Source organism: Apium graveolens, chromosome 10 (assembly GCF_009905375.1).
Source record: "Apium graveolens cultivar Ventura chromosome 10, ASM990537v1, whole genome shotgun sequence".
Lineage (NCBI taxonomy): Eukaryota > Viridiplantae > Streptophyta > Magnoliopsida > Apiales > Apiaceae > Apium > Apium graveolens.
The window spans coordinates 218,267,619-218,291,399 of NC_133656.1; the positions used below are offsets into that span (position 1 = coordinate 218,267,619).

General features: G+C 35.2%; 3 protein-coding genes across 3 annotated transcripts; all 3 read left to right on the plus strand.

The window, feature by feature from the left end:
* Positions 1-6,607: 6,607 nt before the first annotated feature.
* LOC141692413 (protein ZINC INDUCED FACILITATOR-LIKE 1-like) lies at positions 6,608-14,719 on the plus strand. Its single transcript, XM_074497241.1, has 17 exons — positions 6,608-6,999; positions 7,118-7,158; positions 8,282-8,342; positions 8,423-8,525; positions 8,630-8,732; positions 9,537-9,590; positions 9,674-9,736; positions 9,919-9,968; positions 10,056-10,131; positions 10,754-10,966; positions 11,499-11,586; positions 12,844-12,929; positions 13,024-13,131; positions 13,570-13,614; positions 13,716-13,804; positions 14,177-14,220; positions 14,316-14,719. Exons 1-17 carry the CDS (start codon positions 6,807-6,809, stop codon positions 14,414-14,416), a joined length of 1,518 nt encoding a protein of 505 aa, XP_074353342.1. The 5' UTR covers positions 6,608-6,806; the 3' UTR covers positions 14,417-14,719.
* Positions 14,720-15,242: 523 nt separating this feature from the next.
* Positions 15,243-19,877, plus strand: LOC141693798 (uncharacterized). Its single transcript, XM_074498963.1, has 3 exons — positions 15,243-15,771; positions 18,919-19,043; positions 19,616-19,877. Exons 1-3 carry the CDS (start codon positions 15,363-15,365, stop codon positions 19,817-19,819), a joined length of 738 nt encoding a protein of 245 aa, XP_074355064.1. The 5' UTR covers positions 15,243-15,362; the 3' UTR covers positions 19,820-19,877.
* A 751-nt stretch (positions 19,878-20,628) lies between these two features.
* On the plus strand, positions 20,629-23,356 carry LOC141691819 (protein FAR1-RELATED SEQUENCE 5-like). The gene is made up of 3 exons (XM_074496572.1): positions 20,629-20,941; positions 21,019-21,166; positions 21,247-23,356. Exons 1-3 carry the CDS (start codon positions 20,629-20,631, stop codon positions 23,354-23,356), a joined length of 2,571 nt encoding a protein of 856 aa, XP_074352673.1.
* The last annotated feature ends 425 nt before the right edge of the window (positions 23,357-23,781 follow it).

The following is a 23,781-nucleotide window of genomic DNA, read 5'->3' on the forward strand; positions in this document are numbered from 1 at the left end:
CTTCACACAGCAGCTGAACTGTGTCCCAAACCTCTTTGGCAGTTGAGCAATTTATCACATTATCAAACATATCCTTGTCAAGACCATTAAACAAAATGTTCATAGCCTTCTTATCCTTGTGGACTTCTTCTGTGTCTTCCATTGTCCATTCTGCTCTAGGTTTTGGAATGGATTGACCAACAGCAATTGTGGCCGTAGCAACTGTGGCTACTTTGTGGGGAATGTGAGGACCATTCTCAATACAGTTTACATAACCTTCATCTTGGGAGAGTAGATGAAGGTGCATTTTCACCTTCCAGTGGTGATAACTGTCTCTGTCAAGAACTGGGATTTTTACTCCAATATCCTTCTTACTCATCTTTGTTAGATCCCAAGATCTTTAAACTCTTTGTTTGTCAAGAGCCTGCTCTGATACCAATTGTTATTTCTTAGAGGACTAACAATGAGATTTACAGAAGGGGGGTTGAATGTAAATCTCAAAACTTTTTCAAGTTTTGAGCAGTTTATAAAGACTGTGTGTTCAAGATGAACAAGTGTGTGAATTGCTTTAAGCTGATACAGACAGATATATATTCAAACACAAATGTAAAGAACACAATAAACCTTTAAAAACTTTTCTGGTGGATTTGTTGTTCCACCAGAGATGATATTTCAGAAATTCTATGATCTAAGAATTTGATCACAGCTGCATCCTAGTACAAACTAGATAATTTTTCTCTCAAGATTTTTCTAAATAGCTCTGGAAAAATTCTCATCTAATTACTAGCTACTACTTGGTTTATATATTACCAAGTTTACAAGTGAAGACAAGGATATATAAAATAATAAAGTAAGATCTCCACTTGTTTCTTCTCCAGTTCACTCCAGTACTTTGTTGACTTAAAGTCTCTTTATACTAGAGTAGAACGGCTGCTTTTTCTGATGTTCCTGAAATTAGGCTGCCACATTTCAGTTATCTCTGTTCACCCACGTGCCTTTGTTTGTAGGTACAACTACCACTTATCAACGGTTAATCAACAGAACATCCGTTGAAGCTTTCATCCGTTGATGCACTCATCCGTTGAAGGATGTTATCCGTTGAAGCTTTAGAGACATCCGTTGAAGCTTAGCTTCTCATCCGTTGAAGGTCTTTAAGTCATCCGTTGATACCACTTCATTTATACAAAATTACAAGGCATGAAATATTTACAATTAGCCTTCCTATCTGCATATCTTCTAGTAGTCAACATGACTCATAGTTTCTCTCAACTTCTAAGAATTACATCTTAAATACAGAGACTGAAATATGCTACAACACTAGACTTATTTCTAAGTAAAGCTACACCATCAACGGATAGCCAAAGTGGTCTTATCCGTTGAGGCTACAGACACTGAATTTCTACTTAAGTGTTTTGTTAAACATATCATCAAACTAATGCACATATATTCCTAACAAAGTCCTTTTTGACTAGATCATTCATTATCTTGAAATTCAAATGGGACAGCTTCTTGTGCCATAGCCAACTTTCATCTGGACTTGCTTTGCTGAGAAGACAAGTAATTGATTCTGAATCTGTAGAGTTGAAGTCAGCTAAGTACACATTCCCTTTTCTAACTCCAGTTAGAACCACTTTGTTGTCCTTCTTACTTGTGACAACACAGGCTTCAGAATTGAAGGAAACAGTATTCCCTCTGTCACATAGTTGACTGATGCTCAATAGATTGTGTTTGAGACCATCAACTAATGCAACTTCATCAATGATGACATTTTCTTTTGAAATCAAGCCATATCCCATAGTGAACCCTTTGCTGTCATCTCCAAAGGTTATGTTAGGGCCAACTCTCTCCTTGAACTCTGTGAGCAGGGTGAAATCTCCCGTCATGTGTCTTGAACAACCACTGTCCAAGTACCATAGATTCCTTCTTTTTCCCTGCACACATCAGAATCCTCATGCACATTTTGCAAATATGCCATATATTAATAATCCTTATTTTACTGCATTTAGTATGCATCAGATGCAATACAACATGCCTATGTGGAATAATATGTTTGCACAATCCATGCCTTATCAAATTCAACCAAATGTGCTAAATGATTCTGTGACTAACCCTACACTTCAACCAACTACATCTGAGACCAAGGTTGACCCAAAGTTACCTAAGTCAAAAGATGCAGGAGGAATGAAGTCTAGGAAAAAGACTAACAAGGCTGGACCCAAGGAAACTTGGGTACCAAGCATTCTTAACAGATTTGCAGTTATCAGATAGATGATTAACACTTTTACAATGCACACAGCTTTTTCTAGGAGCAAACTTATCAGGTGTGTAATTGTTGTGTTTGTTAATCCCTACCTTCCCATTTCTATTAGATTTTCTTTTAGTTTCCTTTTTATCCTCAACCAACTTAAGCCTATTTTTCAACTGATCTAAAGTCATGTGTCCTATATTCACCTTACTGGCATCTTTGGATGTGCTAGCTCCTTCTTTGACAAAGTTCTTGAAAGTTGAACTAACCTTCTTATTGAGATTTTTCTTTTTAGAATCACTTGCCTGTTTTAATTGATGAGCCTTCAACGGATGCTCTTTTTCTTCCTTCAACGGATAACTTTCATCATCCGTTGATTCCACATCCGTTGACAGTCCATCAATTAATTCTAACTCCTTTTTGTTTTTCTTCCAGGCATTCTCACAAAATGATTCAATTCCCTGAACCTTGACAATCTGAGCACTAACATCCCTAGATGTTTTCCAGACCTTGATTACCTCTTGCTCACTTTCTAACTGTTTAGAAATAATTTCTACTTTCTTAACAGCTTCTTCTAGTTCACTCTCAACAGTCAAGCATTTAATTTTAATCTTCTCAAGCTCAATTACCTGATTCTCTAACACAGCATTCCTATCACTTAAAAACACATTATTCTCTTTGATTCTTGTGTTTTCTTTAGCTAGTGATTTAAGAGAAACACGCAAATGATATAATTCATTGGACATATCATTTATGGCTTCATTGCATTCAATCTTAGAAAGCTGAGAGAGATCAATAGTAATTACATGGTTGCTTGATGAACTAGTTTCATTTTCATCAGAATTAGCCATCAGGGCTAGGTTGACATATTCCATATCATCATCTTCATTGACTCCATCTGCTGCCCAATCATCTTGAGTCAGAAAAGCTCTTTCCTTTTGTTTGAGCAAATCAAAATACTTCTTTTTGTAATCAACTTGCTCAAATTTCTTCTTATCAGAGGTTGGCTTCCTGCACTCATTTGCAAAGTGTCCACTAATGCCACAGTTATAACATTTGAACTTAGATTTGTCCACCATGTTTTTGTTTGACTTAGTGAATTTTGTATTTTTCCTGAATTTCATCTTTGCAAACCTCCTGGACAGAAAAGCCATATGTTCATCAACATCATCAGAGTCATCTTGACTGGAATTGTCTTCATCCTCAGCTACTTGCTCCTTTCCCTTGTTTGATTCTGATTTGCTTGTGCCAATTTTGAGACCTGGCATTGTCTTTTCCTCATTCCTGGCTTCAATCTTCTCATTGTCAGCTACAAGTTTAACTGCTCCTCCTTTTCTCTTTCCCTTTTCCAACAGCTCATCTTGCTCCATCTCAAGTTCATATGTCTTCAAAATTCCATATAATCTTTCAAGTGTGAAGTCCTTATAATCTTGAGAATTTCTTAGAGAAACAGTCATAGGCTTCCATTCCTTTGGTAGAGACCTCAGAAATTTTAAATTAGAGTCTTTGACTTGGTACACTCTGCCATACAGCTTCAATCCATTCAACAGTTTCTAAAATCTGTTGAAGGTATCATTCAATAATTCTCCTTCTTCAAAATGAAAATATTCATACTGTTGAATGAGAAGCTGCATTTTGTTTTCTCTAACTTGCTCAGTACCTTCACAGATAAGTTGCACATTATCCCAAATTTCCTTAGCAGTTTGGCTGTTAATGACATTGTCAAACATATCTTGATCTAGGCCATTAAACAGAATGTTCATGGCTTTCTTGTCCTTGTGATCCTCTTCAATATCTTCAACAGTCCATTCTGCTTTTGGCTTGGGAATAGACTGTCCAACAACAACTGTTGCAGTAGCAGTTGTGGCCACCTTGTGAGGGATGTGAGGACCATTTTCAATGCAGTTGATGTAGCTTTCATCTTGAGAGAGAAGATGTAAATGCATCTTCACTTTCCAGTGATGATAGTTATCTCTTTCCAGGGTTGGAATCTTTACACCAATATCCTTCTTACTTATGATGTTAGCAGAATAGATCTTTAAACTCTTTGTATGTTAAGAGCTAGCTCTGATACCAATTGTTATTCCCAGTGAACTAACAATGAGATTTACAGAAGGGGGGGGGGGTTGAATGTAAATCTCAAAACTTTTTCAAGTTTTGAGCAGTTTCTAAGGCTAAGTGTTTTAGTGAGCAAATGTGTGTGAATTGCTTGAAGCTAATACATACAGATATATATTCAAACACAAATGTAAAGAACACAAAGAACTTAAAAACTTTTCTGGTGGATTTGTTGTTCCACCAGAGATGTGTTATTTCAGAAAATCTATGATTCAAAAATTAAATCACAGCTGCGTCCTAGTACAAACTATATGATTTTCTCTCTGGATTTTTCTAAACAGCTCTGGAAAATTCACCATCTAATTACTAGCTGCTACTTGGTTTATATATCACCAAGTTTACAAGTGAAGACAAAACTGTAAAATACAATTAAAAGACTCTTCACATGTTTCTTCTTCATTTCTATATCCAATGCAATTTAGGTTTAGCTGTGAATCTTTGAATACTTCCTTGTTTGCACCAGAATGGAAATGCTGCATTTTCTTGATTCCTCCTAGAGGCTGCCACATTCCAGTTTGTCTCTGTCAACCCATGTGTCTCTGTCAGCTTATGAATTGTCACTATCAACTGCTATTGAACTAAGCATCCGTTGAAGTTTTCATCCATTGATGACTTTATCCGTTGAAACTTTATCCGTTGATGCATTAGCAGTTGAAACTTTATCCGTTGAAGCACTCATCCGTTGATGGATGTTATCCGTTGAAGCTTTAGAGACATCCGTTGAAACTTTGTTTCTCATCTGTTTAAGGCCTTTAATATCAGTTGATACTACTTCACTTATACAAAATTACAAGGCATGAAATATTTACAATTAGCCCTCCTATTTGCATATCCACTAGTAATCAACATGATTGATAATTTCCCACAACATCTAAGAATTACAACTTAAATACAGAGAATGAAATGTGCTACTATACTAAACTTATTTCTAAGTAAAGCTACTCCTTCAACGGATATCCAAAATGGTCTTATCCGTTGAGGCTACTTCTACTTAAGTGTTTTGTTTAACTTATCATCAAACTAATACACATGTTCCTAACAATTTCAATGTGGGACAAACATTCTCAAAATTCCAAGTTTTTCCAAACTACTTTCAACTCTCAATTGATATGGATTTCATTAAGAAAATTCTTAAAACCATACATGAAATTTAAGTTCAAATATCATTGAACAATTTCCAATCATTAGATTTTAGGATTAACATCAAGAACATAATTAAATTAAGCTCTAAAATCCTAATTTTCTAACAAAATCTCTACTATTAAAATTAATGTTTAAAATATGATTAATGATTTATATTAAATCTAATAAATTAATTAAATTGAAAATAAATTCTTTTAATACACAGAAAAGTTATCAAATTTATATATTTAGTTAAATAAAAATACATTCATTTCATTAATTACTTTATAAAACATCATTACTATTCATTAATTAATTAAAAATTAAATTTAAATTAAAAAAACTAAAATTACACAAATAATAAAACAAATATTTTATATAAAAATAAATATGGATCCAATAGTGATAATCTAAATTTGAATCAATATTATTTATCCGTTCAAATTTAAATTATCATTTGAGAATTTAGGATGATTTGATCAAATTTAAATTCTCCTTTATGCGTCGGAGTTGCCTGAGAAGTGATACTATTATTCCTATCTTGTTCAACAACCCTTCAACATGGCAAGCACCTATAACATTTCTCCACCTACCTGATTAGTTATCATCAATTCAACCTCACTTTTAACTTCACTTCCGCTATATATCCATTTGCCGTTAGATGGGACCCCCTATACAGCTTCTACAGAAAATATTCTTCTGAGCAATTGTTGCCAAAAAGGGCCAAAAATTTAGGACTGGTAATTAGAATAATGATACTGTGTATTTTAGATATCACTATTTAATAAAACTAATTTTATCACAATTGACATCTCAAGTAACAATTTTTTTTATATAAAGTTATATTTTTTAAACAATCATTTTAAAATAATTGTAAATAAGTCAATTCATTTTTTGTGCTACTTACAATATTCAACTTTCCAAATATAAATATAAATGATAATTTCAAATTTGCAGACATTATCGAACAGTTGGAACGCCATCACTGTAAGCGTGTGAAGCCCGCACGAAGATACTAGAATTTGGGTGAAAAAGGAGGTAGGTACTTTTATTTACGCTAAAAACCACGACCGGTTGGTATTATAAGCGGAGGTCAATTAAACATTTTTAATTGCAATTAGGTCCATTTAAGTTCAACATTTTTAATGTTCAAGACTACAACTAACCCGTTATTTGAACCCTGCTTTTTTAATGTATATATATATATATATATATAAAGTACTCCTGAACTTGAATATATTATTTATACCAGTTCTATTTAGAGTGAGAGAGAGAGAGAGAGGGAGCTGGACAGGACAAGAGAGATTTGTATTTGGACATTGTTGTTAAGGAGAGACTTAGAATGGGAGACAACACACAAGCCTTGTTGAAAACGATAACGTACAGTAACAGCAGCAGCAGCGAAGATGAAGAAAATGAACACAACTACTACTATGAGAATTGCCCAGGTTGTAAGATCAATAAACAAAAGTCTTCAAACCCTCGTATTCCTCTCAACCATCTATTCTTCCTCTGGGTTATTACTCTCTGCGCAGGTCTCTCTCTCTCTCTCTCTCATTTCTTTGTCGTACGCATTTATATACACACAGACGCAGAAACATTTACTGCACATGTTTAGCTTGATTCATGTGTTGTTTCCTGTTTTATTCGCAGCATTACCGATTTCATCCCTCTTTCCTTTCCTGTATTTTATGGTAATCTCTCCCTGCCTCCTCTTATTTACAATCAGTAATTATGGATTTAACTACTGCTAGCTCTATAAACATATACATGACATGATATTGTGTACACCATGCTTAAATGTTTTCATTTTCACCAGTCAAAGTATACAATTCAATGTTGAATTCTAGTATTTTCTTGATCTCCCCAGTTAACTATTTTCTGGAATTTATCATTTGTAGATTCTGTTTTACCCTATTATTCATCATTATAGCTTGGCCTCTTTCGTAACAAATAACATAATCTGAATTCAAATTTACCTGTCCAAAATATTGTAGATCATCATTATAGCCTGGCCACTTTTGTACCAAAAATTATTGTCATTCAACTTTTCTTGTCCAGTTTCCCTTGGTTATTTAGGGCTCTTTATTTCCAAGTTCTGTAATTTATCAAGGACTATTTATCCATATTTGTTCTGTAATTTAAAAAAATCTATTAACTCTGGAGTATGTTCGCTAAAAGCTATTCTGAACTTTGCACATGCACCATGGCGATCAATCAATAAAAAGAGAAGCAAATTTTAAATGGGGGCTTCTAAACTTATAATTAAAAACCTAAAATGCAATGTCTTATGGTTGAAGATGATAAAATACATCCCTAAATACCACCCTTTGTGATTCTTGAACTCCTTGCCGATAAATCAGTCAAGCAATCGTAGCAATAAATTATGATGTTTACTGACTATGCATATTAAGAAGTTGTAGTTATCAAAATGGTCAAGTGGCTTAGTTAAGCTCCCATGACTTTCCAAGAAGGGTCGTGGTCACAACACTTTTCAAAAGTGACACTAGACAAGAAGATCAGAACTCCTTAGTGACAGTAGTAAACAATAAACATACTGTCAAACCAGAAAGATTAATTCATCTGTGATGGTGTACATTCTCTCGCTTAATTAGGCAGCCTAAATCCACGAATCTTTATGCACATCTCTTTTGTCGATGTAGTAGCTGCCACAGCTCTGATAGAAGTAGAGAGCATAAATCATATTAAGATTATTTCAATTAATTTCTGTTCTTCAATACATTGGTGATTGGACGTTTGTAGATGTTCTATTTTCTAATTTTCTACATAGCCCGTCTCAAATTCCACGTTCTGCAGATAAGGGACTTGCATATTGCAGAAAGGGAGGAAGACATAGGTTACTATGCTGGATTTATAGGCAAGTTCATTATTACTTGAACATTCTTGTTCATCTAATGTTTGGTTTACTAATTGCTTTAGCATCTCTGACCCTTATAGGTTCCTCATTTATGTTCGGGAGAGCTCTGACGTCAGTTCTTTGGGGAATGTTGGCTGATCGATATGGTCGAAAACCTGTGATAATATTTGGCACAGTTTCAGTGTTAGTTTCATGACCCACATGTGTTAGTCAGATATTTATTGATATTGTTACCTAGATAAGGTATTAAGGTATCTTTGAATAATATCTGACTCAATTTTCTATAGGGTTATCTTCAACACTCTCTTTGGCCTCAGTACAAGCTTCTGGATGGCACTTTCTACGAGGTTTCTCCTAGGAAGTTTGTGCGGAATACTTGGCCCAATGAGGGTATGTCACTTGCATACAATACCAGGCATTCTAATATTTCAAATGCAATTGCTGCAGAGCATTCTTATTTTGCTTAAATTCCGACTTGGTACTGGGTTCATTTAATGCTAACTGTACTGTTACATTCCAAATCTTCAATTTCTGCATGATAAATGTCACTAAAATTTGACAATATTGCATAATCTTTTTGTTGCATTGACTCTACGTGTGGTTTCAAGTAGTCTGCGGGGGTGTGTATTCAACTCTGCATCAAATCTACCACTACCACTCTACCAGAATATTTTCAAGTCTACGTAGAAATACTATCAGCTACAATCTTTTTTAAATCCATAGATTATTATTTATCTATCACATTCTGTTAAAATCTGAAATTCTAAATAGAGTACCCCCCCCCCAAAAAAAAAAAACTTTCCAGTGTCTTGCTATTTTAAAACCTGAATCAGAATTAGTAATAAAATGCCAATCATTTCCATTTGTCTAATCATATATGTTGAGAGAGATATATTAAATCTGAAGTATGGTTGTAGAAACATTACTTCATATGATGGATTTGGTAATCTTTTAGCTTCAATAAGTGAATACACTGAAGATGTAATCACACTTAGTTTTTTTGTTACTAAATTGCAGATTAATTTTTCTATTTAATGAAATTATTGCAAGTTGTATATATATAATATAAAAACAATTTACTTTAGGCTAATTCTAAACATGGTTCTTAATTCTTTACTTCATATGATGGATTTAGTAATCTTTTGTCAATGTAATTAATGATATGTGAATATGTTTTACTTTTGATGCAAGCAGGCATATGCTTCGGAAGTTTGTCGTAAAGAACATCAAGCTTTGGGAATGTCAGTTGTATGTTGATTATTCCTTTCTCTGTGCTTTATTTGTAAATCGTAGCTCTTTTCTTGAATCCTCACTAGGTGCGATCATCTTAGATAAGCACATCGTGGGGCGTAGGGCTGGTTATAGGACCGGCTATTGGAGGTTATTTTGCACAGGTACAGATACTTCTTAGCAATTTCATCCTTTTTTACCTGTTATAAAGAGTTTCTTATTGAACAAATAAATGCCATTGACTGTTTCACAGCTCCACAGATAAGTTTTGTGATTTATTATTTTATTTAATCAAAAGTGAATTTTTTTTACTCAAATAGTTTGTTTTGATTCGTATGTTTTGTAGCCAGCAGAAAAGTATCCCAACTTATTTTCCGAAAACTCTCTCTTTGGGAGGTACCTTCTCCACTACTATTGATCATTAATGTTTCCCTAATCCTTACTGAAATTAAAAATTTTAACATATCAATACTTTATTTATAGGTTTCCGTACTTTCTACCTTGCCTTATGATATCACTCTTTGCGTTGTTTGTATCCATCATCTCATGTTGGCTACCGGTATGTTAGCCTGATCTGATAATTTTCAGTTCTTAAATTTTATGTTTTGTTACAGTACTATCCTTCCACATTTTTTTACGTTTATTTCCATTATATTCCCTCATTCCACTGGTAAGTGGTTTACTTTGTATATCTGTGTTACCTGGAATCGAGCTGGAAGTATCCAACATGGCTACATCGCTAAGTAATGGACTCTGACAATGTTGTGAAATGTTTTTGGCCTGAAATAACAAGTTGAGTATCCATACCCATATTTAAGTGTTGAGAGTTCCCGACACTGGTGCCAGATGTGAAAGAAAGAGTTCTGGTAACATGTATCTACAGTATACTATGTAATTATAAAAATTGAAATGAGGCTTAATGGGCAGTTGATAACATTAAATTTTATAGCTAATCTTGGTCATGTCAATTATTGAAGAAGCTTGGTATACTTGAAGATGGTGAAAAAATTTATAATGGGAGAATTATACAATTTTTTTGAGGAACATGATTTCTAAATCTAATTTTTACTCCCTTTTACTGGTCACTGCATGGAGAGTATCGAGAATCATCTCCTATTTAAGAATATCATATATGGAGAATAACATTATCTGTCTTATTGGCTAATTCTCGGTTGCTACAGGAAACACTGCACATTCATCATGAAAATAAAACAGAACAAGTTGGTGCAGCTGATGGGTTGGAGGGTGTAATATGCGAGTCTGTTGTAGATGGAGTGATTCATTCCAAAGAGACGCTTCCAAGTGCTAAACAAAGCCTTTTGAGAAACTGGCCCCTGATGTCTGCCATTCTTGTTTATTGTGTTTTCCAGCTCCATGATATGGCCTATAGTGAGGTTACTGCCATTTTCCATACGCTTCATATTAATTTAAAAGATAAATTTGCATATAAAAATATGCGTTTTGCTTATTATTTAAAGTCCACAGTATGGAATGTAGAATAACTGTACTCGTGGTAGTTGACTTGAAGCTTCGGTCCAATTTTAATTGACTGTCCAAAGTCCAAACTAAATTGGAACTTGGAAGGGCCTCTATCTTGTAATTGATGCTAAATTTCCAAGGTGGAAGTGAAAGGCGAGAGTTTGCATTAATTAAACTCTTTTTTAAAATGGTTCAGCGTTGCCTTCAACTCAAGACCCTACGTGTGTGCGCACATATAATTTTTACTGCTTGAGGAACTATATGATTTACTGCTTCATGATAGTGACGATAGTCTAGGTTGCCTCGTCTTTGGAGATAAGCCAACATTGGAACTGCATTGATCTCTGTGTTATTGTTTTATATTATGTGAATATGTGGTGTATTCAGATGTAACAATTCCTTTCATTAGACAAATGTATTTGTATTAAGGTATGCCATGTTTTTCAGATTTTCTCATTGTGGGCTAACAGCCCGAGGGCGAATGGAGGATTGAGCTATACGTCTGCAGATGTTGGTGAAGTTCTTGCATTTTCAGGTATATAAGCAGGGCTATAGAGTCCTGCAAGGTCTTAATTTATTCAATTGCAATGAGACTATTGCACCTTTTTCATTAAATACTGGTGGAAATTAAAAACCCTAATCTCCAAGGCGTGGAATAAAGATATAATGTTAGGAAGTAAATTTAACTACATGAGAAGATTCCCATCTTACAGTAATCTCTCTTTGACTCTTAGTACTTCAAATGTGCTTTCTTGCATCTTTACAAAATCAGTGTCCTAATATTTATGTATTCTTGTCATCATATGCCAATATCAACATTCGTGTTCTGTGTTACACTACTGAAGTAATATAGTTGAAGCTCTTAGCTGTAAGATTTACCTCTTGAAGATAGTGGACTCCCTGAAATTAAGTGCATTTTCTAGTATTTTGAACATACTGGATTAGTATACATTATAAAGGGCTTACATGATCTGGTGAATATCAAGACCATCTTAAATGTCAATTTTCCTCCAGTATGTATGGTATTTATGGTTAGTTAATTGCAATGTCACCACAGTTTGAATTTTCAGCAAATAGAAATTGCACTAATGCAAAAATTACAAATATGGTGGTTGGTACTTTTACAGTTTTTACCTATTTTTCTAGTGAAACTATTGCATGTTCCTGCAATTTTATGTTATCTTAAATCTGATTTATTTATTTTTTTCTTTTTCCGATTAGCCCAGGAAAATTTAGAAGAAAACCATACATGCTATTACTTAGTTATTTAAAATTAGTTCAGCACCGCCCATATTAAATTGTCAAAGTTAAATTGACTCATTTAGTTGGCTACATCATTTAATGAAAGCTATAAATGGGGTGTAACGCTATTTTTAACTTAAAGTTGTAGTGGAAAGTACTGTCAAGCAATATATTAATAGCACTTGGTGAAAGTTCTGAGTGAAAACAGATTATGGGAGGAGCCATGGTGGCAGTGGCAATTAGGAATACACAAATCTGGATTTTGTAATTATTGCTGTTTGTTGGTTTTTCTCTTTCTTTTTCTTTTTGCCAAGTAGATTCCTCATATTTGAGTAATATACGTTACTTAATTAGTGAAACTTAATATGAAAACACATTTTGGGACGAGAAATGGTAGCAAGTAGGATTACAAATATTAAGATGATAGAATTATTTCTGTTTGCTGGAATCTCTTTCATTTTTTGTCTTTGCAGAGCAGATTCCCCATATTAGGTAATACATGTAAATAATTTTGGACTCTGATTAATAATCTCATTATTTGATGTGTCAGGACTTGGTCTATTAATCTTTCAGCTATTTCTTTACCCTGTAGTAGAGAGAAGCATGGGACCCATAATGGTATCTCGTATTGGAGCTGTATGTTTCTAAGAACTTGATATTCTTTGACTATACTTTGACATGATTTCATCCGTATAGTCTTATTTTAATTACTTCTTTTTTTTATATGAAGGCTGTGACCATACCACTGCTGTCAAGTTACCCGTTTATAGCTATGTTGTCTGGGATCTCCCTTCTCATGGTGCTTAATTGTGCATCTGTGATTAAAAATGTCTTGTCTGTAAGTGAATAACAATCTAACACCATCTTACTATCTACATCATGAATAATTCCATTATTTGATGAATTATTGGAAGTTGTTACCGAATTTCTTGTCATTGGATACTTGTGCAATTCTGCAAGCATCAGTGCTACTGTGAAGAACCTTTATCCCAGTTTATGTATTCAACTCCCTGTCTTAGTATTTTTTGTGCTATGTCCAGGTCCTAAATTTCTTGTGTATTCACTGGTTAAAATAGATAACCTAGAAAGCATTTTCTGAATTGGCACCAATTTTACACCTACTTTGATTGTAGGCAGTCTCCAGGACGGAATAATCCTCTTCTAGTTAGAATCTCCTAGTCTTCTCTATTATGTAAACTATTTAGGTTTGAAACTAATAACAATTGCATCAACTTTAACTAATAAGTTTCTGATTCTGTTTCTTAATTATAACCAGGTAGCAATATCGACAGGACTGTTCCTTTTACAAAACAGGGCTGTGGTAGGTGTTACGGATTAAGTAATTGTATACCCTGTTCTACCCCTTATCTTTAGGTATTTGATAGTTAGAATAAGCTATTGACAACTCTATCTCAACTTCAGTCCAGTGAACAACGAGGAGCTGCAAATGGGATTTCCATGTCAGCCATGTCCTTTTTCAAAGCACTTGGCCCAGCTGGTGGAGGGGCTATGTAAGTTTTCTATTAAGATACATAGAAACGGTTATTACAAGGTGATGTCTTACTGGTGAAGCTTTGACACATGTACACTTTAGATTTTGTGATAATGTAGAAAAATTCACAACACCAAAACTAGAAGCTTATACACTGGTATATTTACAAGGCTCATTACCTAGTAAGCTTGTGATATCACTGCCACAACTTGCATCCTTTTATGGCTAATTTAACAACATAGTATTGTTCAATATTATGACCATAAAGACGAGCAAATTGATCCCTTTAACTTGTAGTTTGCCTGTGAGTTAGTCAAGATTTATGAAATTTGTCAACATAGTTACCAGTTCTATAGATAATAGTGCCAAGCTAACCTCTGATTTCACGCAGCTTCTCTTGGGTACAAAAGCGGCAGAATGCTAGTTTTCTTCCAGGTACACTGTTGATAGAACTACAAGCATCCATTGTGCCCAGCCAGTAAATTTGCTCTTTACATATTTACCTAGTCCCGCTATTATACATTATGCAGGTGTTCAAATGGTTTTCTTCATCTTAAATGCGGTCGAATTTATTGGGCTGCTTATGACCTTCAAGCCATTTCTAGTTCTACCGAGCACTGATCTTTCATAGTACACGGCCTGCCTTGTCATACTATTGGACATGATGAAGCGGCATAGTTCATAACTAGAGTTTTTGTATCTCATGAGAATCACTCAGCAGTAAGAACTGCGTCCATGGAAGTCGGAAGCTGTACATTTTCAGACGTGTTCATAGTGAGACAGATTAATGTAGAAGTATGTTGTATAATAGATAGTCGATATAGGACAAATAAATTCTTTCCAGAACTTGATTATAGTTGTTACTTTGATGATGCATTAAGAAAGTATATCGCCCACGTAAATCTAATTGTATAATTTTTTTTTTCAATATTCAACACGTATTTTAAGATAAATATATAATATATTTTCATAATTTATTTTTGATTTTTTTTGTATTAAATTATAAATAACAAATTTTTATTCAAAAATAAAATTAAAAATAATTTACGAAACCATACTTTAAAAGAGTCTTAAAATACGTAGCAAACCATCTTCCTTCAATGTATGGGAGTCCAGATTAAGAAATCTAGCAGGCTTATAAAGGTTTAAACTTCCTTTACACTTTGTTTTAGAAATTTTATTACCAGCCAAACTTCACCTAACCCGACTTGGTGCAGCGCTGTCTCTCTGGTGAAATGATTTTTGAATTTTTTTTTTCTCGATTCTAATGGTCTTTGACTCCGTGATGACTTAAATTTTCAGATATGAATTTTTCTGTAGAATATATTAATTATTAAGCACTTTTATTTAGCAAAAAAAATAAATTATTAAGCACTTTCGCTTGGAAAAAAGAATGAAAATCAAATAAGCCCTTAAACAGCACAAGAGTGTTATATTTGGGCCGTCTATCAACAAAAACAAGCGGCTCAAAACCCACACGGCCCATGCGTTTGGTTTGTCAATGATCACTACCCAACTATCCAGCAAGCAACACACATATTCCGACCACCGACGGTGAACACAAACCATCCTTAAATATGAATCCACGGCGGAGTTCTTACACCACCGGCGCCGGAAATCACTCAATATCAATCGACCCCAATTCATTCTTTCAGACACAAACACAAACCTCAAACGTTGTCACTTCACTCAAACTGTTCTTAAAAAAGCCCCACGCTTTCCCCTTTCTTCTGTTTATTTTTCTTTTGCTGACGTGGGTTTCTCTTAGGCTCCAACACTCTGCTAGCTCATCTTCTTCTGTTAAAACGTCGTCGTTTGCTAATCAGGATTTGAAATGGGCGGAGAAGAAGAGTAGTAGTGTTGATGATGATCATAAGGCTAATTTAATTAGGTTTCCATCTTCTACGACACTTTCTGATATTACTAAAGATACACGTGGCTGGCTTATGGACCCTGTTTCTGTTGCTCTCAAATCTGGCATTCCAGGTGAATCTCTCTCTCTCTCTCTGTCTGTCTCTCTCTCTCTCTCTGTGTGTGTCTCTCTCTCTGTCTCTCTCTCTCTGTCGCTCTCTCTCTCTCTCATATCCCCCCTCTCGCTCGCTCTCCTCTCCCCCTCTCCCTCTCTCTCTCTCCCTCCCTCTCTCTCCCATCCCCCTTTCTCTCTCTCTCCCTCCCTCTCTCTCCCATCCCCCTTTCTCCCTCCCTCCCTCCCTCCCCCTCTCTCCCATCGCCCTTTCTCTCTCCCTCCCTCCCTCTCTCTCCCATCCCCCTTTCTCTCTCCCTCCCTCCCTCTCTCTCCCATCCCCCCTCTCTCCCCCTCCCTCCCCCTCGCCCTTCCCCTCCCTCTCCCCCCTCCCCCTCGCCCTCTCTCTCTCCCCCTCTCCCCCTCTGTGTGTGTTTTTCTTGATTGTTGAATAATATGACTTTTAGCCCTAAATGAATGCCTGTATCCAATTGTATGGTAAGTTATTGGTATTTTTGGATGGTTTGCGACTGTTAGTGTTGCATGTCATTTCATGTTAAAACTTTTTGTCATGTCAAGATATATGACTACCTAGGAGAGGAGTTATATAGTTAATCCAATTTTGAAAGTTTATCATTATAGTACAAAATCAAACTATACATATTAGGGTTTAGGTGCATCGCTTCAGAATGTAGGCTTGGGTTTTGTAATTGTAGGACTAGTTATCATAAATGAATGGACTGGTGAACGTATGCACCCTCGAGTAGACAGCAGAAATGTGTTGTCAAGTGAGCGAGGCGACAATAGAGTAAGAGGACAAGTGTGTCTGGTCGGAAATTTAAGAAGAATACTAATTTGTTAACAGCTATTTTAGTTTTGAGTTATCTTTAATGAATATTATACTGACAATGTATAAATACCTAACTATATGTCAACTTGTTGTCTATAAATAATTGTTGCATATGATTTTTGGTATGAATTGCAAAAAAAAAATCTTAGAAGTTGTAATTAATTCATGCCATAGAAGTCAATCATCTAAGTTATCGCATATATAGAATTACTTTCATCGGTGTTAGTTAGTTGGGATGCAACTTTGATGTAATCGGCAGGTACATATGAGACATACAACTAAATGTTACAGCCCTCATATTAGCTACTGTCTAATTAATAGTATAAAGATTTTCCCAACTCTAGTCTAATGCCTAAAGCAAAAAAATGGAAGTGTATCTAGGCAATTGAAAACTGTAAATCCAGTACAAACCATTCATCAAAACAGATGCAAAAATCACAAGAGATGTCTCTCCATCTATAATTCAAAAGAAAAAATAAACTATAATGTTGCCCTGCATGTTGAATCCTAAAGCATCTGTTTTCATTTTTTGAGGAAATATTGTATTCGGTATTTGTGTATTTCTTTTATAATCTTTTATTGATAAAAGTGTCTAAAAATATTTTAATGTAGTTGGCTGAAGATAGCTGTTAGGACCTGTCCAGGCCTGCTCTTTGTATATAAAAAGAAACAAATTCCTTTATTGATAAACACACGCACACACAATCAGGTGGTATTCGAGAGACCACTCACTCTCCATAAACACACTTAAGTCAATCTTATTTCTTCATGCCCCAAATACATGAATAGCTTCTCTATGTATAACTCCAACCTCAACTCATAATCCCTAAATTAAAGCTAGAATATTATTATTCCCACCAAATCCTCCCTTTCAAATCTCCATAACTGATGCACACACTAATTATTCAGATTTGTAAATGATTTGATATTTTAAATTTATTTAGTTTAATTTATTATGTTTCCTAACATTACCTGCCGCCCAAACTTGAACCTTGTCCTCAAGGTTCAAATGAGATAACTGTTCTATCAATATATTTTTCTAAGCTGAACAAAATAGTCAACATTTCTATCAGTCAGTCTCCATGTTGTGCAATATCTCATCTGTCTCATCCACATCATTCCTTGTCTCCTGTCTATAATGAAAGTTGTACTCAGATATGTTATTTGATATCTATGAATTGATGATAGATCTTATTCCCATTTTCTCTTGAATTAATGGGACATCACAATATATGTCATGCATATGATATATTTGTATTACATTAACAAGGGAAGGGAATTGCTTAGACTCGGGTGCCCCTTTACTCTTGGTAATAAGAGGCCAAGGGTTTAACACTCAGAGCCAGGCATGAGTGTGCGAGTACTGAAATTTCTACAATCAACTTTTTTAAAAAAAAGAACAGCAATGTGAGGCTCTCTTTAATGTGTATATAATGTTTTCCATAAAAAAGAAATCTGGATTTTCTATTGTTTTCTTCTATTTTTGGAAACTTTGGTCCGTATATATACACTTTTCTCTCAAAGAATATTTTTTTGTCAATCCTTTGTGTTTATGAAACATTTACGGATTTAAAAGAAGCACAGATTGTTTTTTAGGAATTTTTAAAGCCTAAAGAGTTATTTGTATCAATCTCATGACTCTTTTGTTGGTTTTGATTAGTAATATGTAAAATATGTACACTTTTAAATTTTATAGCTAATATATATACATATATTATATTAACCAGGTCCAAAAAAATTATTAGTCCTTGTGACAAACATACTGAAATGTAAAAATTATGATCCTCCAAGGATAATAATGTAGCTACTGTCAAGAATGTATACTTGTAATCAATGATAGATCTTAACATTTTTAAAGTGAACGAATAATCTATTAACGTCAATGAAGGTTGTGCAAGTACGTCGGTTTGCAAAATGTGGAAGCTAGTCATTGGAAGTGTCGGTATTACTATTTTGTTATATTTTCCCACTAGTAACACTTTTCCGTTAATAATACTTTTCCATGTTTCAAAAGATTCATTGGAAGTGTCGGTATTACTATTTTGTTATATTTTTCCACTAGTAACACTTTTCTGTTCGTAATACTTTTCCATGTTCCAAAGAAGCCTAAATGCCAAAGTCCCAATTGGTTTACAGAAGGAAACTACGGGAACGTAGGGGCATAAGGCAGGTTGATGTGGTGAGGTTTTAGTGCTCCCCTCCCCCTTCAATCCCCTAGTTTTTATGAGATACATTTTTTATTGTAACTACTGTGTATTCTTTTTGTTCTAAAGTCTTTATTACATGTCATGTTACTAACGATAAATTTGTGATATTTTAGGGGGAGCCCAGATTTGTGCATCACTTCATGTTGGCGAGATTCGTCCCGGTAGCTTGAGGGGAAATCATAGACACCACACTTGTAATGAGACGTTTCTCATTTGGGGAGCCAAGACAAAATTCAGGGTATGTTCTTTAATTTTATGAAAAGCCAAAATTATCATTGTACTGGAAGTATAAATAATCAGTTAATAGTTAATACTTCAAAGGTCTTCTATAGAGTTGTCAATGTTGTTCTTTATCAGGTGGTTGTCTTTCATCAATAAGGTAACAGAGCTACAAGTTCAAATTTGGGGTGGTTTTGAGTGGGGAAGAAACTTAAGGAAAGTTAGAGCTTTCCCTCCTAATAATTAGAAGTAAACTTACCAACAAAGAGCATGATAAAAAGGAAGCTAAAAAGTTCTGTTGTCATGCTTAAAACTATAATTAAACTCGACCCTCGCTTAAAACGCATGAGTTCACCCTTTTGTTCTATCTAGTGTTGTTTTATTAAACAATTGCATGTACATTTTTGATAAGAATTATAATGTCTTCAACGAAACATGTTCTTACATTGTCCAAAGCTTGATGTCTGGACCGTGAACAGAGATAAAAATGCAAAGACTAGTTTGAATGTCTCAAAATTCCTCTTGTTTTTCATATTGTTTCCCTAATAATGCTACTTCAATTTTAACTTTATAGTATTGTGAAATTTGCAGTTACAGAACAATGCGATGGATAAGGGGTATGCTGAAGTAATGATTGATGCAGATGAGGTTGCTGTGGTAGTCAGCCCCAGTGGAACTGCCCATGCTCTGATAAATGTTGATCCTGTACGGACAACTTTCTTCTTGGGGTGCCAAGACAATAGAATCGATTATAATAGTTCTACTTCTGATTTCAATGTATGGAAGGATCTTTAGGCATATATGAAACATCTATATGTAATTAGATTTAGATAATTTCTCTTTTTATCAATTATAGTTAGAGTATATCCTCCGTCCCCCTCAATTCCCCTCAATTCTTTACGTTGGAGGACGAGGGCTCGACACGCACTTTAATGTTCTTATTAAATATAGTTGCATAATTTTTTTTAATATTTTTTTCTTCTAAATAAAAATATAATTTTCAAACTTTTATACAAAAAAAGAAAATTTTAAAAATAAATTACAGAAGTATACTTTATAATTGCCTTAAAATGCGTGTCAAGCATGTGAAAAAAAATGGAAAGAAATGAGGGGGACGGACATAGTATTTTTTAATGAATTGATGTTCTGGATTTATATACAAAATTTAGTGTTGCTCGTGCTTGTCCTTTTTTTTTGTCAGGTGCTAGTGCTGGTCTTAGTTCACTTGAAATCCGAAACTTGCTAACACAACCTTCAATATTTCTATTTATAACTTTTGTTCTTTGACAAAGCAACAGAACAATCTGTGCCTTCTCATCATGGTCCAAATGTTAACCCATCTTCATTTCTAATTCTATGTATGTTAGAAGGGAAATATTATTAAGAAAGTTGTTTCGCTGATTATTTGACTTGTTAGATGCTGTTGCTGAGCAGATATTAACTAAAAGCAATTAGATCAGAGAGTCTCCTATACAGTCCGTCTTGTTTCCTATTATTGCACCCTTCATATTTTTCTTAGGGGACCAATCTGTAGCAACTGTTTGCTATTATTAGATTGTTAACAAACACTTTAAGGGCCGTTGGATGGGGGATTAACGGGTGAGATGGTACCCGGACCGCGGAAAGTTTCAGCGGTTGGTCTGGACGGACCGCGGAAAATTTCCGCGGTTGGGTGCTGTCCCCTTATCCCCAGCATCCCAACAGCACCTCATTTCACCACAAAAACACCAAAATTTTGTAGAAAAATTCTACTCTCTCCAAGTTTACATTTTAGGCGATTTTCATCAAGAACTTCAAGTTGTTTTGTCAATTCAAGGTATATTTCTTGTGTTAAATTTCTCATTTTCATGGCGGATAAATTATTTGCTCGCATGTTTCGTCATAAACGTCAAAATGAAAAAAAAGAGGCTATTGATTGTAGTTTACATCTTGATAGTTTAAATAGTAGTGAAGAACCTAAAACCCTGTATATGTTGAAGATGATGATTTTGTAGATAGAAATGAGCAATTTATTAATTTAGATGACGATTTGGTTGATGTTGAAGATGAAAGTGATGGAAATGAGGTTGAAAATGAGGTCGAAAATGATAGTGATAATGTTGAGGGTGAGGATGAAATTGATAATGTAGAGGATGCAAATTTGTATGAAAATGTTGATTGGGGGGAGTTCCATATTTGAATCAAATTTTTCAAAGTGTGGATGAGGCCGGTCATTTTTTTAGGGCTTATGCTTTACGAAATGGATTTGCGATTAAAATTCAAGCTAGCCATCGTAATAAAGACAACGAGATATATGGTCGTTTATATGTTTGTAGGCTTTATGGAAAAAGTGTCGTCGCCGAGAGTAGTCAAAATAAACGGCGTAGAGAGGTTCTTCCTAAAAGCGAGTGCAAGGTGAGGATGTATGTCAATTATCAAAAGAAAAAACGTCACTGGGAGGTAACTAGCCTTGAATTGGTACACAACCACGGTCTTGTTTCCCCTAGTAAGATGAATTTGGTACAACGAGAAAGACATGTCAACACCGCGACCCGTAGTTTGATAAAAACGCTTTATGGTTCGGGGGTTCGTAATTGTCAAGTGATGAATGTGATTGGTAACATTCATGGAGGTAATGACAAAGTTGGTTTCAATGTTCAACATGTTTGGAATGTGTTAAGAGACGAGAGGATGAAAAGGTTTGAGATTAGTGACGCCCAAGCGGGGTTGGACTTGTTGCATAGGTTGAATGAAGAAAGTGGTTCTAAATATTTTATTAGGACCGAGGTCGATGAAGAGAATCGCTTGAAGTGTCTAGTATGGATTGATCCAAGATGTATAATGGCTTACCAAAATTTTGGCGATGTTATGGCTTTTGATACCACTTATCGGACAAATAGGTATGCAATGCCATTTGTCCCATTTACCGGAGTCAGTCATCATTATCAATCGGTAATTTTCGGGTTTGCATTGATGCGGGATGAACACGCGTCGACTTTTGAGTGGATTCTTCGTACTTGGCTTGAAGGTGTGGGGAATAATCCTCCATTGACTATAATCACGGATCAAGATCAAGCCATGGCAAGTGCTATTGCGGTTGTACTCCCGAATACTACCCATTTATTGTGTTCTTGGCACATTAGTCAAAAATTCCCGGAGAAATTAGCTCATTATTATTCGGCTTTTCCGGAATTCAAGACGGACTTCAACAATTGCATTTATAAATCTCTCACCGAATGTGTTTTTGAAGCTATGGCGTCGTTTGTGGAAAAGTATCACTTGCAAGATCATAAATGGTTAAAGGGGTTATATAAGTTGAAGCACAAGTGGATTCCTGCATATACTAGAAACAAATTTTCGGCGTTTCAAAATAGTACATCGAGGAGTGAGGGGATGAATTCTTTCTTTGATAAGTATGTGAGTTCGGCAACGGGTTTGAAGGAATTCATTGAAAATGCCCAAAAAGCATTGGCAAGGCAATTCATGAGGGAGAAGGAAGAAGATTATGTCACCATTAATCTAAAACGTCCTATGAAATTGCATACCACATTGGAGTATCATGCTTCTTGTATCTACACTAAGGAAATGTTTAGAAGATTTCAAGATGAATTGGTCGAGTCTTCAAAATACTTTGTTGAAAAAGACCGACGAGCTAGTGAAGAAGGGGAGAGAATGGGGGATGTTTATACGTACTATAGTTGTTATAGGCCCATGTCCGAGCCTACGAGAAGAAATGTTTATTTTGTGGCATTCGAGAAAGCAAGCTCTTTGGGAATGTGTACGTGTAGAATGCTTAAACATTCGGGGCTACCTTGTAGACACCTATTGGCGGTCTTCACTAAGAAACGGGTTTCGGAAATTCCCCCGTATTACATAAACCGGAGGTGGACAATGCATGCCAATAGAGTTGATGGTGTGTTGCCTTACAATTTGGATGTTGGACAAAGTCATGAGATGACCTCAACCGATCGATTTAATAGCATGACAATGTTAACCATGAGTTTTTGTCAAAGTAGCATTGCATCCAAGGAACGGTATGATTATGTCGTTGGAGTGATGAATCGAGAAATACCAATTCTCGAAAAAATGAGCGTTGATGGAATTAAATCTTACGAAAGCAATTCGCAAGCTCCAAATGCAAGTGCTCATGAAGAAACAATTCTTGACCCTATTATGTCCCAAACTAAAGGGAGGAAGAAGGACGTTCGTTTCAAAAGTCCAATAGAATCGATTGGTAAAAAGGAGATGCCGCCAAGAAGGTGCACTTATTGTCAAATGGAAGGCCATGATAAAAGGAAGTGTGCTAGTAGACTAGAAGATCTTAAAAATGTTCAAGAATCGCAATATAATTAGTGGTGTACCATTTTGTAACCGAATGTTGTAATCTTTAAATGGATTTCAATTTTAAGTGTTTAACATTGCTTTCTTTTTTGTTATATTTTATTGTCATATAATTGCCAATTATTGTCATATAATTGTGTTTTATTGTGATAGGTAACATGACTAGCGAGTATAGTGGTGAGAACAACTCCGATCATAGTTGTGATGCGGTTTCCCACGTTAGCAACACATTCTCGGACTCCCTACCAAGCGACTCGTGGTATGAGGACAATGACGAGGAAGATGTGGTCTCACCAAACTTTAGTGAGATGGAAGATGCATGTGCCGAGTTGATGCCCCTTGTGGACAATGACGAGCCGCCCCATGTGGAGGAAGAGGAAACGGACTTGCACTCACCCGATGAGGAGGCTTATAGGGCCAAAAATTGGATCGAGGCA